This window comes from Botrytis deweyae, assembly GCF_014898535.1.
Source record: "Botrytis deweyae strain B1 chromosome Unknown BDEW_040, whole genome shotgun sequence".
NCBI classification, from domain to species: domain Eukaryota; kingdom Fungi; phylum Ascomycota; class Leotiomycetes; order Helotiales; family Sclerotiniaceae; genus Botrytis; species Botrytis deweyae.
In genome coordinates, this window is record NW_024066247.1 from 92,419 (window position 1) to 106,861 (window position 14,443).

The 14,443-nt window shown below is 43.7% G+C and overlaps 4 protein-coding genes across 4 annotated transcripts; 2 read left to right on the forward strand and 2 right to left on the reverse strand.

Annotated features, from left to right (window-relative positions):
* Window positions 1-186: 186 nt before the first annotated feature.
* On the reverse strand, window positions 187-5,178 carry EAE98_010769 (uncharacterized protein; the record flags this gene model as incomplete). The annotated part of the gene is made up of 6 exons (XM_038958391.1): window positions 187-387; window positions 471-666; window positions 723-1,181; window positions 1,238-1,584; window positions 2,256-2,349; window positions 2,663-5,178. The coding sequence occupies 6 exons, from the start codon at window positions 5,176-5,178 to the stop codon at window positions 187-189; spliced, it is 3,813 nt and encodes a 1,270-aa protein (XP_038805216.1).
* Window positions 5,179-6,294: 1,116 nt separating this feature from the next.
* EAE98_010770 (uncharacterized protein) lies at window positions 6,295-8,606 on the reverse strand. Its single transcript, XM_038958392.1, has 4 exons — window positions 8,079-8,606; window positions 7,714-7,902; window positions 6,851-7,663; window positions 6,295-6,798 (listed from the first exon to the last, which is right to left on the reverse strand). Exons 1-4 carry the CDS (start codon window positions 8,110-8,112, stop codon window positions 6,629-6,631), a joined length of 1,206 nt encoding a protein of 401 aa, XP_038805217.1. The 5' UTR covers window positions 8,113-8,606; the 3' UTR covers window positions 6,295-6,628.
* Window positions 8,607-9,470: 864 nt separating this feature from the next.
* EAE98_010771 (uncharacterized protein) lies at window positions 9,471-11,776 on the forward strand (the record flags this gene model as incomplete). Its single annotated transcript, XM_038958393.1, has 2 exons — window positions 9,471-11,324; window positions 11,459-11,776. The coding sequence occupies 2 exons, from the start codon at window positions 9,471-9,473 to the stop codon at window positions 11,774-11,776; spliced, it is 2,172 nt and encodes a 723-aa protein (XP_038805218.1).
* A 1,280-nt stretch (window positions 11,777-13,056) lies between these two features.
* On the forward strand, window positions 13,057-14,007 carry EAE98_010772 (uncharacterized protein; the record flags this gene model as incomplete). The annotated part of the gene is made up of 1 exon (XM_038958394.1): window positions 13,057-14,007. One exon carries the CDS (start codon window positions 13,057-13,059, stop codon window positions 14,005-14,007), a length of 951 nt encoding a protein of 316 aa, XP_038805219.1.
* Between the last annotated feature and the right edge of the window lie 436 nt (window positions 14,008-14,443).

Consider the following 14,443-nt stretch of genomic DNA (forward strand, 5'->3'; position numbering starts at 1 on the left):
TCAGTGATAACACCACAAAGAGGAAGGATGTAATATCTGTGTCTGATGTATGCCAAGACATTGTCATGTGATGACTATATCACGAGACAAAGTTGTGTTCGTCCCCCGGTTGATACCATACTCTCATGGTCAAACAAGATCTGATCGGCCTAAATCACCCCCATCTAATGATCGGAAATCAAGGAATCACGAGTCGTCCTCTTGATTATCTACTATCATGCCGTCGTCACCATCAGCATCGCCGGAGGTCGAAGCTAGACGTTCTTGAAGGAAAGCTGTCATAGCAACCAAAGATGATTTGTCAGCTTGAGTTAATGGCTTTTTCTTGGAGAGCTTGGACGCATCTCCTTTTGCAATTAACTTAATAACTGGTTCATCGGCTTCGGACTAAAGGACTTTAGGTTAGATTTGTGTTACGTCATTGTGTTACGTAGATAGGAGGCGTGAGATCTAAGGACAAGAAAACTTACAATTAAGGCATCAATGAGGGTTTGTGTAAGATTGATCGCTGGATTTGCAGTGGCCAGATATGCAAGATTGAGAGCAGCTTGCTGTTCATCAAGACTACGACTGTCAAATTCGGCAGTTTGTAATCGTGGTTTCGAAACAGATGCCCGATTGTTTGCAAAGCCGCGTTGGTTGTAATGTCCAAATTCACGATGAACACTGTTTTAATCGATTAGTAAATTAAAAATTTGCAATAATTGGAAAGAATGACATACCGTGAAATGAAGTCAAGTTTGATGCCCTCCTCTGGAAGCTTGTACACATGACCATACTCTCTCTGCTCATAGAAACCACTACCTTGATCTTCATCTTCAGAAGTAGTGTTCTCAACCTCGATATGACCATTATTTCTAACGCCACGAGCAAGAACAGGCTTAATGAGCGAAGCTCCTTTGATCTTACGGAAACGATGAGCTGGGCCCAAAGATCCTGGTACTTGTTCGAGAAGATCATCAACATGAGCTGGACATCTCCAAGATCTTCCAGGTGGAGGCTCTTTTGCAAGTGGAGGGTCCAAACAGTCCAAATGCCATGAGAGACTACAATAAGTACAAGGAATAATTGCCCGACTTGGATGAACGGCTGAGAGGTGACAGCCATGACAGAGAATTGGATTTCCTTTGTTGTCCTTTAGCTTAAAGTAATCCGGAGCTTCATCGTAGCCACGATTATTCCTGTTGTAATGGTTAGTAAGAAGAGCCAAGATAATTACCACCAGATGTAAGCTTACTTTGGTTTTTGTACAACACCTTCTTCATACTCTCCTTCAGTGCCGGTCTTGACATTCTCGAAATATTCCCGGATTGCCTTTGGAAGGTGGAAAGCGCTTGGATTCTTTCTCTCCATATTTGCCAACAAAGGGCCAAAATAGCCAATTTCATCATCCTTAGATCGAGGAACACTTTGTGCAAGACATTCATTACAAAACCATTCTTCTGTCGTTAAGGTTGGTGAGTCTGGTGAAAGATCCACACATTTGAAGTGGAAGGAGCGAGTGCATCCATCACAACAAAGTAATTTACCGTTACCTCCACAAGCTGCACAATAATCGTCGTTTTCTCCAATAGTTCCACTAGCCTTTACACGCATTTGTTAGTTTCCTTCCTTTGAGAATTTCCTTGCAATAGCAATAATAACGACTCAACAAATGAGATGCTTGTGAATGATGATTGTGAAGGTGGCAAAGTTTCATGTGTGGGGGCTGTTCAGGCTCGGCAATTACGGAGATGGATGTGATGTGAATAATCCACAATCCACAATGGACCATCATCAGAGTTTGCGCTATCCGCCCGGACTTGCTGCTTTTCTCTCTCTCTCTCTCTTCAACATTGTCACCAAGGAAAACCCAGCCCCCCCAAATATTGAGTATTGGAATATAACATAACGTAATGAAAATTCAACCATATTTCAAAATGCATTGAAATATCATCAAAATCATCACTTCCATCATCATCATCATTGATCCAAAGATAAGAGGGAGTCCATTTAAATGATGAAATCTCACAATGATAATGATACAAATGATGATAATGATGAAGATGAAGATGAAGATGACGATTTTTAGAAGAGGTAGAGTGCAGAAAAAAGATTTAATAAAGGGTCAAAGGTTAAAGGACAGCTAGCAGCTTGAATGAAGTAAAAAGCGATAATAAAAAGCGATGAAGAACTTTACAACATCGTCTAATTTATCAATTCTCACATCGTCGTCGATACTCTCCGTAGACATATAGAGAAACAAAATAGCTTACTTGTTGATTTGCATAATAACCTCCAACTGGACTATCTCTTTCACCGCTTGCTCGTGGGATACCAGCTGAAGGACCACTCTTTTTCTTCATTGGTCTGTGCGAGGGAAAAGAATTGTTAGCGAATTATTTTCATCATTTAAATAAGAAAGAAAGAAGAAAGAAAAGTTAAGTTCAATTCAAGGTGAAAGAAAGTTCCGGCTGTAACACTGTGTAACCATAAAACGCGACAAGTAGATTGACAAGCACAGCAGAATTACTTGAAACAATTTGTGGAGGGGCGAAGATAACCGGGGATGCAGGGTACTGAATGTTGATCAAAAGATACCAAATCCTTCAAGGAATGAAGAACATCGGAAATCTGACGTGATACCAAAAGACATAAAACGAAATAATATATGGGAACTTACGAAGTTTTGACACGTAAACCTGTGCCATTCTTTGCCTTTCTAGATGGTCGATTAGATGAGGGTGTGCCAGCGCGTGAATTTGGTAACGATCCAGGAGGTAAGTCTGGTTGAAACCCAAGTCCTGTAGGTGAACTCATTTCTGAATCGTAATTGTTGACAGGAGCAGTAGTGGTTTGTCTTCTACTAGCTCGATCGTTCTTAGTGCCCAGCCGAATAGTTTTGGATGGACGACTAGAAGCTGTTGCAGATGCAGTAGGAATGGAAACGGAATCTCCATCATCAGATGCGTACTCAACAGGTCTACGAAAATTTGGAGGAGTGACACTCCTTGGCTGTATATCTGGACGAATAAAGCTCTCAGTTCGTATATCCTCAGTAATACCGTTGGTAATTTCTCGCGCCTTGCGCTTCCATTTACCAACCATCTCGCTCTCTTCATAAGTAGGGCGATCAACTGCCTGTGGCTTCTTCTTTGACTTGAAAACAATTTGTGGCCTTTTAGGCACCACTGGCTTTAATATTGGTACTGATCCAACCGAAGATGATGATGAGGTACGTATTAATTCAGGTGCCATGTTTGGATTGGCCTGATTATTGTCACTATCAACACGAGAGTTTGAATTGTTAGATGTGTTGTGAGATCTGGTCGGAATATTGATAGCTTGGAAGGATGGAGGCGCGGGTGACGAAGTTTTAGATTTGTTCAGACTTCGACTCTTGTTATTGGTTTTCTTTGCCGTGGATGAAAATGTGTCTGATTCGAACCTAGACAAATCTTTGGATTTGATTGGTCGTTTTTGATTAATTGACCCTCCAGCATTTGACTGGGTCTCGGTTGACACGGACGCACCAAATTTGGCGTTGGCATTGGCGTTACCCGCCCCAACAGTACCCTGTCTCTTCGATTGTTCGAAACCATCCGAAGGCTTTGCTGTGCCAGCATCATTATGAGCGTGGTCAAAATCCATAGGGTCATATTCATCATTATCGAGAATTTGTTCATCAACTGAAGATAATGATGATGAGCTTGAAATGGAAACTGCTCTTGGTCGATCTGATAATTTAGGCAGTGGGGGTGACAAAACGGGAACGGAAGAAGAAGCCGACGCAACTCCGTTCTGTTGCTTCTTCGTGATTCCATCAGTTCTATTTCCGATTCCAGGTCCAGTTGCACTTGCATCCAATTTTCCATTGGCGTCCTCATTTACAGCTGCAAAACCATTTCCTTTGTGCTTTTTATTGGGATAAAGGCCATGATCTCCCAGTTTTCTTGGGGATCCAGATGTAGAGGCTGGTTTAGCATCTGATGAGCGTCTGACAGAATCAGCAGATCCTAACGTTGGAGGTTTGTTAGTAGAAGCAGATGGTGGCGGCGGAGGTGGTTGAGAATATGGTGAGGTATATGTCGTCGGGGTTTGTGTCGTCGGGATTTGTGTCGTCGCTTTAGCATATGGCGAAGCGTATGTAGTTCTTTTAGAATCGAATATGGGGGCAAAATGGAATACAGGTTGGGCCGGTGGTTGTTGAACTTGACGTCGTGGTCGAAGGGGTGCAGGGTCGCTACCATCTCCATTAAAATAATATTCCGCGGCCTTGTCCTTTCTGCCTTCCTTCTTCTTAAGCCCAATCAATCTGTAAAACTCCCGAACCTCTTCTTCCGTAGCTTCCTCGTAGACCTGCTTTTCAACAAGTATGCCGAAATTTTCAGGATCTTCATCGTAAAGTTCCCGTAAAGCATAGGCAGTACACCAACGGTGCTCCTCGATCGCGTGGGAGACAGCCAACTCAACAATTCTAGCCGTCTTTCTGCGAGAAGCCGCCTCAACTGCACGAGCCCGACCCTCCCTTTGACGAGCCTCGTCTCTTTCATCATATGTATAATTACTCATTTTATGAGCATGATAGGAAGCTGTAGAAGGCGACTCGTTTGGAAGGGGTGTGCGCTGGACTGGAGAAGTTGCATAAATGCTAGGTCCTTCACTTTCGTTTCGTACACTGGGAGGTGCGACACTCGATCTGGTAACACTTTTTCGCGCGCTTCTTGGTTGTTGAGGTGTTGATGGCGGTACGTTTTCGAATTCTTCAGTTTTCGTAGATGTGGATCTTCTCCGCGAAAGGTTCGAAATCGGTTCCGTGGTTTCCATCGCTTCTTGGGGTACGGCCTGGGGTGTCGCCGATAAAGAGGGCGGAAGTGAATCATCCACCACTTCGGTAACACCATTTGGTCTGCTTCCATTCGCATCTGCTACCTCTGGTTTAGCAGAAGACTTAACAGCCTTTGCGCTCGGTCGCGTTCCAAGTGGTGCCATGTTTGCGACCACTCCATGCCTCTCCATTCCAGCTTCTGCAAAAGATGGCATGGGAGTAGGAATAGGAGGTTCCGTCCATTTATCCATAAACGTTCTTTTTCGACCTGTATCTGCTACTGTAGCTGGAGAGGAATTCGGATTCCGTTGTGCGGAAACAAATGGACTGGAACGACGAGAGCGTGTTGGGCGAGAATTGAGTTGGCTCATAGCTTCCTCGCTCGTCGCCTCCTGCGACCGACCCGACTCCTATCAATTGCGATCGCAGTCCCAATACAACTAATGAATTGTTAGTTAAATGATTATATAATTTAAATGGATTTCATGTACTTCTCTTCAATTCGCAATCATAGAAATGTTCTCGAACGTTGTTTTCAAGGGATATGTACGCGTTGAATTATCGTGGTATGATTGATTTGAGAGGGAAAGAAAGTCAAGTTCTCGCTTCGAGATGAAATCCCTTAGCTAGCGCCCCTTGAGAGCCGAAATCGTTGGGTTGCTTTAAGTGCGCGAAACAATAAAAGGCAAATGACGAATTTAAATCTATTGTCCTTTTCAATAGATCATAAAACTCCTAACTACAATAGAAGAATCAATAACCGATTCTGATAGATGATAATCTCGACAAAAAAGTATCTTATTGAAGGAGATATATCCTCCTATTTGAAAGGTGATTGATCGCGTAAGTTTTCTCGTGCCGTACTCGTATCATGTGAAGAGACACGGTACCATGAAATAATGAATGAAAAGAGGGGTAGAAAACAAGACCGGAGAAGAAGAGATAATTTACCTGGTTGGCTTGTTATTGTGAGAAAGTAGTAAATAGAAACAATATGTTGAAGGAGAGCAGGAAGAAGAAAAGGCAGAGGTCGAGCAAGTGGATGAGAAGTGGAAGAGGAAGAAGGATGAACGTGGTGAAATGAATAGCCTTCCAAGGTTGCTCTTATCGATACCAAGATGGGTGAAAAGATGAAATTAATTGGTGATCGAGAGAGGAAAAGTCGCTTAGATCTGCTGCTGGATGGATAGGGCGGCACTAAGTGGCTGCAAACACCTTTCGTTTTAATTTTCTCCGACCGGCTTTGATGGAATCAAGAGAAATGTGCAGTTGGAAAGGTTGTTGAGGAGAGTTTTGGAGAGTTGTATTTGGTTGATGATCTTGGAGACGAAGACGGGAAGCGAAAAAGGTAAAAGGAACACTAGGCAGGTAATTTCTGGGCTTTGCCTTCAACCTAATGAATCCTAACCGAGTATTCCAAAAAGAAGGCACTGTACCAATTTACACGTCACATCACATAGCTGAAAGTCATGGAAACACGCGATTATTGATGATTGAATTCACTTGCACCATTATTTCAATACTCATATATTTGCTGCGTATCTCTGAATTTGAGAAGCTTCCAACTGCTCAATGAATTTCCCTATGGGATGCAGACCCGAGTTACAACATAGCATCACTCGCTCTTCCCATTGACAACGAAAATGAGGCAAGAACAGTGAGATGCTTGACAAGCTTTTATGAAGCAGTGTCGGCAGCAAGATACGTAAACATGAGAAGAGTAGACTTGCAAAGTAATTCGTGAAACACATCATTTGTCAACTTTCAATTGATTCAATTGTCATCTCTGTCCCATCACGTGCCTGTTCCTGATCTGCCTATCTACTCTGCTGCAGCAGGCTTCTTAGCAGCCTTCTTCTTCTTATCCTTAGCCAAAGGTTGCTCCAAAATCTTGAGGATCTCTTCGTCGGTGATCTTCTTATCAGTCTTGAACTTGCTAAGATCTGGCTCGGGTGGCGAGGCAATCTTTTGTAAACCGTTTTTGGTAATTGCTGAACATGTTAGTCAAATGTTTCAAAGATAGATGATTCATCATCTGCTTACCAATTGTGGTCAATAGTCTTCCTACTGCCTCGTTGTCCTTGTCTCCAACGACTTCGTATTGTCTGAAAACGTTTCCACGTACACACTCGACAACACCGACCTTGGCATCTCGCTCGGATTCCAGTTGTCTCAAACTGAATGGGAAGGTACCAAACTTCTTCACAACCTCATTCATAATCGCTCTGGAACTTGGTCGCTTCAAGGCGTATGTAAGGTTGGTACGACGATGAAGAGTGGTTCTGTTCTCAAAGTTCTTAATCTTTCCAGAGCCAAGAGAAACACCCATCTCGACACCCCAAACCTCGCCAACTTCTGGAACACCATCACCTCTTGTACCATCTCCTGGAGCGAGGATGATCTTCTTCTTTCCTTCAATTTCGTTGCGCTCGAATTGCCAAGAGGTGGTGTGCTCGACCAAGTTGCAGTCGTAACTCTTAACCAATTTCTCGAGTAAGCTGGTAATCTTAGCTTGAGTAGGAGCTTTAATAGTTGCTGCCTTCTTTTGCTCCTCCTCTGTGCCAACTGGGACCAATCCAGGGGGAACCATTAAACGTAACAGAAGCTCGTTTGCATAGTGTGTCGCCAACAACAAGTCTGCATCTCTTCCACTGATCTCTCCATTTGCGTTGTCGGCAGAGGGAATGACAATGGTATCACAAACAATTGTTCCGAATCCATCGATTTGTGCACCGAGTTGAATCTTGATAGCTTCGCCTTCCTTGAGAACAACGCTTGCTTCGGCTTCGTCCGAGGTAAGAGGGGTATAAGGTGTTACGAAAGCTGAAGGAGAAACAGTGGTTGGGTGGGCAATACCTTTTGGTTTGTTAGTTAAATTAGTATCATCAGTAGAGAAACATTCTTACCCTTGACCATCTTCTTTCCTCGGTAGACCTTTGCGATCTCTTCCTCGAGGAGCTTGTCACCCTTCTCGCAAATTGTCACAATTTTCTCGCCAGCCACACACAAGGCAGTGACATCCTTCAAAACCTTTTGGGAGATAGTAGCAGCATTCTTGTATTTGGTGAGAGTATCGGGGTTGTTGAGAGAGTAATCTAGCAATAGTTGATGTTGTTAGTCAATTGATGGCTTGAGTTGTCTTCATGCTGGTTGTGCAGATTCTTGTACATCCTTCGAGTCGCATTGGCGGGGTCCAGTTTGCTCACCAACTCACCAACATCAACAGAGTGAGAGGAAGCTGATGATGGAGAAGGAAAAAAAGACAACTTACCAATCTCTTGGTTTTCTTCCTTCTTATCGGCCATGATTGCGATATTCTTATGTTACGGGTGGAAGGTGTCAAGGGTAGTATTGAGATTTATTGTTGTTGTAAAGTCTGGAGGTGCAAAAACAATGTTTTCTTATTTTCCCCTCACAAGTTGAAAGTCCAAGGTAGAGGATCCAGGCGAGCCAGGTACTTTACCGCTTTGGAAGGATTAAGGATTGTGTGGGCTTTGTTTCGCTTGGTGACCTCACCGAGCTTCTTCTATGTCTATGTATGCCTGTCCTAGGCACAGTGCCTTTTTGCTTCGAGCTTCTTGCTGTTCTCGACTGCATTAAGCAGGAGCTAAGAGATTGGGTATGTATGAGAATATGAGAAATTCGAATTCGAGAAATTCATTGTAAGATCAGGACCGGTAGTACTGCGCTTGTTTTCGTCAATTCGTCAACATATACCTGAATACTTGATGTACTTGATGATGGTTGAATAATGTGTGAATTTTTTACGGTTCAAATGCATTCAAAAGAATGTTCTGTTAACCTTACCACCACCACCACCACCACTAGCTATTCAATCACACCACCCATGAATTTGTTCGGGAGGCAGCGGCCCGCATAGAAGCTTCTCAGAGCTTGTACCTATCTAGTATTGGATCGCTATTTTGTTGTTGTTTACCTAGGTACCTTAGTAGACACTTTTTCCAATTAGTCTGCCTCCACGGCAGTGGCTCCCAGAGGGCCAGCGGAGCGACAGTTCAACTATTTAGGTGACTTAGGTTTTGCCTATCATTATAATGAAAGTACTCTCCGAAGAATCCCGTTTTCTCATTGCGTTTGAGAGTTTGGATGGTATATCGTATACTTGAGTATCAAATCTATGGAATTGGCTCATTGGGTAAGGAATGTCTAGTACCTGGGCACATTATATTATCCTACACAGGCACGTGCAAGGTAGTCTGCCTCCTGCTCAAGCTCGGCAAGATCAACACATTTATGACTAATCAAGCTCTTGGAATTAACATTCTTCGCGGTCAACCGTAGAAGCTTACTATGGAGTACTCTACAAGCCAACATCACAATTAATCAACCATACTCAGCCATACTCCGTACTCCCATACCCGACCTACCTAGTAGGCTAGGTACCTACCTATGGATCACTAAACTTACGCCTCACTCCTCACTCCTCACTCCTCGCGCCTCACGCCTCACGCCTCACTCATTCACGCCTCGTGTATTATTAGTCTGTGTACATCCATATCCATTTATCTTGTCGCGAGTTCAAGGTTCGCGATTATGAGATTCATAATTGTGCATTATTGATAATTAAATCCACCTTCCACTAACTACATTCTTTCTTTCATCTTCTCACATTCGTCGCATAGTTGTCGCGAATGTTTTCGCTATGACACCAGATATCCAGCAGACTTCTCAAGATGATTCTTCCTCAGCTAATGCTAATGCAACTGCACCTTCTGAGTCTGCGAATCCCACTCCATCCCAGTCTTCCACTTTAACTCATCGACCTCGAACGAAATCAGATTTCGATAAGCTATTACTGGAACAATACTTACATCACACTTTAATTCATTCCGCTGCCATTGTCGATGACCAGGACAAACGGAAGGCTTATTATCTCCACAAACATCACGAAGCGCAAGATTACGAGCTTGTAAAAAACCACAAAGATGTCTTTACCGCAAGTCGATTATATGGGACAGGTTACAATGGATATGGGAATGGATTCACCGATGGGCCAACAAGAATATTATATTCGCATGCGAAATTCGCGAAGAGGAAAGCGAAGCCATTGCGAATTAAGCGCAAAGATATGGCCATGCAGGCAGATCAAGTGGAAGAGTTGGTTCCCATAAGATTGGATGTGGATTGGGATAAGGTGAAACTTCGAGATACTTTCACTTGGAATTTGCATGATCGAACGGTTACCACAGAGTTGTTCGCGAAGCAGCTTATAGCGGACTTTGGTCTGATTACTCCAGTAGCAGAACCGGTACTACAACAAGTTCAACAACAGATGCATGATCAAATCGTCGACTTTAACCCCTTGGTTTACTTTCCGGAAGACCCCCTGGATGAAATGTTACCATATACGGCATACAAGAATGATGAGCTGCGCATCCTCATCAAGCTCAACATCACTATTGGACCACATACCTTGGAAGACAAATTCGAATGGGATATTAATAATCCTTTGAATTCACCAGAAGAGTTTGCGCAAAGTATGGCCAAAGATTTGTCCCTTTCTGGGGAGTTCACTACCGCAATCGCACACTGTATACGTGAACAAAGTCAATTGTTCATACGGAGTTTGTACGGTGTTGGGCATCCGTTCGATGGCAGGCCAGTAGAAGATGCCGATTTAGTTGCAGCATTTTTACCTTCGCCTCTACCCTCAGTATTACGGCCACATCAACAAATCAAAGAATTTGCGCCATATCTGTATGAAGTGACGGAAGCAGATTTAGAGAAGCACGATTTAGTATTTTCACGAGAACAACGAAGGCAGAAGAGATCTGTAAATAGGCGAGGAGGACCAGTTCTACCAGATCTAAAGGACAGGCAAAGGACAGTGAGAACTTTGGTTGTTTCTTCTGTATTACCTGGGGCAGCAGCAACGGTTGAAGAGAGTCGATTATACAAACGAGTAGGGGTTCCATCAGGAAGAGGAAGACGTGCTGGTTTTGGTCGACAAGATGGTGCAGATTTATCAGAATCGGATGATAGTGAAGATTCTAATCCTGAATCACCGGCTATTCAAGTAAATCAAGGTACCGCAAGGACGAGAAATATGCGTGGAGCAGCTACAGCAGCTCAACAAAGAATGGCCAATATCGGAAGATCAGAAACTCCAGAATCTATGCTAGCACACCATCATGAAACTAGGACATCGGGGAGGAAATCTGGCCGTGACGCTCGCGAGGATACTGTGGATACTCCTTCACTGATAGTGAAATTGAAAATATCGAAAGAGAAATTCAAGAAATTAGTCAAAGACATAGGCAAAGGTCGTTCGAGTCATCAACAAACTCCTTCTGTAACTCGCGCAACATCAACCTTTGGTACTCCTGCTCCACCCGGATCTATGGGTCCACCTTCAACACCCGGAGTTCAACCAGCTCAACCATTGGCAACAACACCAGCACCAGCTCCTACTCCGCAACCAGTAAATGCAGTGGCAGTAGGTCAGATAGGTAGAATTGATGCGCCACCTCCTATACCTGGTCAAGCTCCTCCAGCTGTAAGTGTATATCTCTTAATACGTTTTGGCTCATGATTATACTTAACATACTTTATCCCATCACTGTCTCACCCTCCCCTCACCCTCCCCTCATTCCCAAACTATTCCAAAGCCTAACTAACACTCCCCATCAGCCCCCTCCACCCCCCTCCTGGCTAGCAACCGGCCTAACGGCCCTTCATCAACAATACCCCAACGATCGTTTCGAAGGTATGATGCGCTACTCGGCTGTTTCCATCACAACCGAAACTCCAGTCCCAGCACCAGCTCCAGGCACAAATCCTGAAGGTATCAAATGGATGTATCTTCCCAGAATCAGATGTCATGATTGTCCAGGGAAGTTGTATACCCCAGGTCCAGATACGACGGTGGGGAATTTTGAAGTGCATCTCAAGAATAAGGGACATAGGGAAAAAGTCAATTTGAGAGTTGGAGCACAAGTCACGAGTTGAGAGTTTGATCGAGTTGTGGAAGATGGAGGTAGAGGCTTTTTAACTGGGATTGAAATAGGAAGGATTGGAGATGCAATGGAATGGAATGGAATAAGCAGGTGAAAAACTCCAAATGTCAATCTGAATAGAGACATTGTATTATAGAATAGGATAGCGTGGTGCTTACTTACTTATTTACTGGCTCAATTTATCACGGGAATAAATAAAGTTTATTAGATTCACGTATAAATACACAGAGAGATACATAGCAGTTGATATAAGTAATGTGATGATGGATAGACAGTATACCGATTCATATCATATCATATCATATCATCTCACTCACATCACATCAAACACAAACCCCACACAAACTTACCCATCTCCCCATCTCCGGAAACGTAGCTTTTTCTTTCTCAATCCAGATCAATCCATCCATTCATTCATCAATACATATCCATCCCATCCCAATCAATCAGTTAATCAGTTAATCAACCAATCAAATCAAAACAACCCTTCAACAACCCCCCAAATCCATCTTATCCCCATCTTATCCCCGCTTCAAATCCGCTTCAAATCCGTCTTATACCCATTCCAAGACCGCTCCAAGCCCACTCGCTTCAAGATCACTCACTTCGAGACCGCTTTCCATATTCATTTGAGATTTGAGATTTGAGTTTTGAATTTTGAGATTTGAGTTTTGAATTTTGAATTTCACTCGGCCGAATTCGGTGGGATGAGGGATGAGAGGGATGAGAGATGAGGGGGGAGGGGAGGGGAAGTGGAGAGGGGAAGTGGAGTTTCGTATAGATGGATAGAGGTATAGAGGTATAGAGGAATAGAGGAATAGAGGAATAGACAAATAGAAGTAGGAAAGAGGAAAGAGGAAAGAGGAAAGAGGAAAAGAGAAAAAGAGAAATTAATACCTAGGTAGGATTCTTATGGTATGCTGGTATCGTGGTGGTGGTATGGTGGAGATGATTTGGGGGGAGGGGGGTCAGGGTTTGGATTTTGATAGAGGTGGGTGGGTATAGGTATCTAGGTAGATGGATAGGTACCTAGCTAGGTAGATGGGTATATAAGGGGGATTGTGTCCGGCTTTTTAGATGTGATTGATTGATTGATTTTATTTATATTTATATTTAGATTTAGATTTACATTTACATTTACATTTATATTTACATTTCACTGATCGATTGCGAGTTTGAGATTATTCTACTTTATTTGTTTACTCTTTCATACAATACACTTTCTACTCAAAACCTACCCTAAAAGTCCACCCCCAAACTCCCCCCCCAAAAATGTCACCCACCATCCTCATCATCGGCGCAACCGGCAACACCGGGCTCCCCCTCACCAATTACCTTTCCGCACACCTCCCACCCACCCAACGCATCCTCGCCCTAACCCGTTCCTCCCGCTCCCCCACCGCGCTCCATCTCGCCTCCCTCCCCTCCGTCCAAGTCCTCGAATATTCCTACCCCGAAATCACCACTTCCTGGCTCATCGAGCACGAAGTCCAAAGAGTTTTCATCTCGACCCACACCGAACCGACGCATTTCTCAGAAGAATCGCAATTTCTGCTGGCGGCCCGCGCTGCCGGCGTGAAATACGTCGTGCGCATGAGTACCACAGCCGCCAACGTGCACGCGGTCGCGCTACCATATTACGCGCGGAATCACTGGGCCATCGAGACTCTTCTTTCCACGCCCGAGTTTTCTGCATCGGGAGATTTGAAATGGACGAGTCTCCAGCCGAATGGCTTCACGAATGTGTATCTCTATACCGCGGCGGCGTTTATCCGGGAATACCGCGCGACGGGTTCGGTGCCGGAGACTCTGCCTTTGTTCGCTGATGAGGATGCAAAGGTGGGGATTATCAACCCGGCTGATATTGGGCTTTTGGCGGCGAAATTGCTGCTTGCTTCTGATGCGGAGGTGGAGAAACATAATGGCAAGAAATACGTGCTTAACGGTCCTGAAGATATTACCGGCCGGGGAATCGTAGCCTTGGTGGAGAAATATCTAGATGGAAAGAAAGTGAAAGAGGTGAAGTATAGAGATAAAACGATGATGAATGCGATGTTTGCACAATCGCCATATTCGAAAAATTTAATGGCGAGTTTCAAGCATGCGCCGGAGGCGAACTGGAATGGAAAGTGTGGTGTTGCGACGACTAGTAAGGAGGTTTTGGAATTTGCTGCGCCAAAGGGAACACCAGAGGAGGCATTGAAAGCTATGTTGGAGCAGTAGGCAGATTTTGACGTACATGAATATTTTTGGAGGGGTAGAAGGAGAAGTTTCAGTTGCTGATGAGTAAGGAAGTACGAAAATCGACGGTGTCGAAATGTACAATTGAGGAATGTTTTGGAAAGGATTCTGCAGAAGAGAAGATGTATTTACCTTCTTTTCACATTCTCTTATTGAGGCGAGAAATGCATAGGAAGGAGATTTTGCTCTTTCCTTTTCCTCGCTTTCTAGATTGCCACCCTTACTTTCGTGTTTTCTTTTTGATGTACGTATTCACCAAGTGTATAGATTTCAGAAATCAACATTTAGAAATAGCGATCATTGAAATGTGAACAATCAGAAAGATAAAATCACAGAAATAGAACTAGAAGCAGTCAAGAGTTTGAAAGTAATAGATACAAAAATAAGAACTATGCAATAAAGGTACTAGGTAGATAGT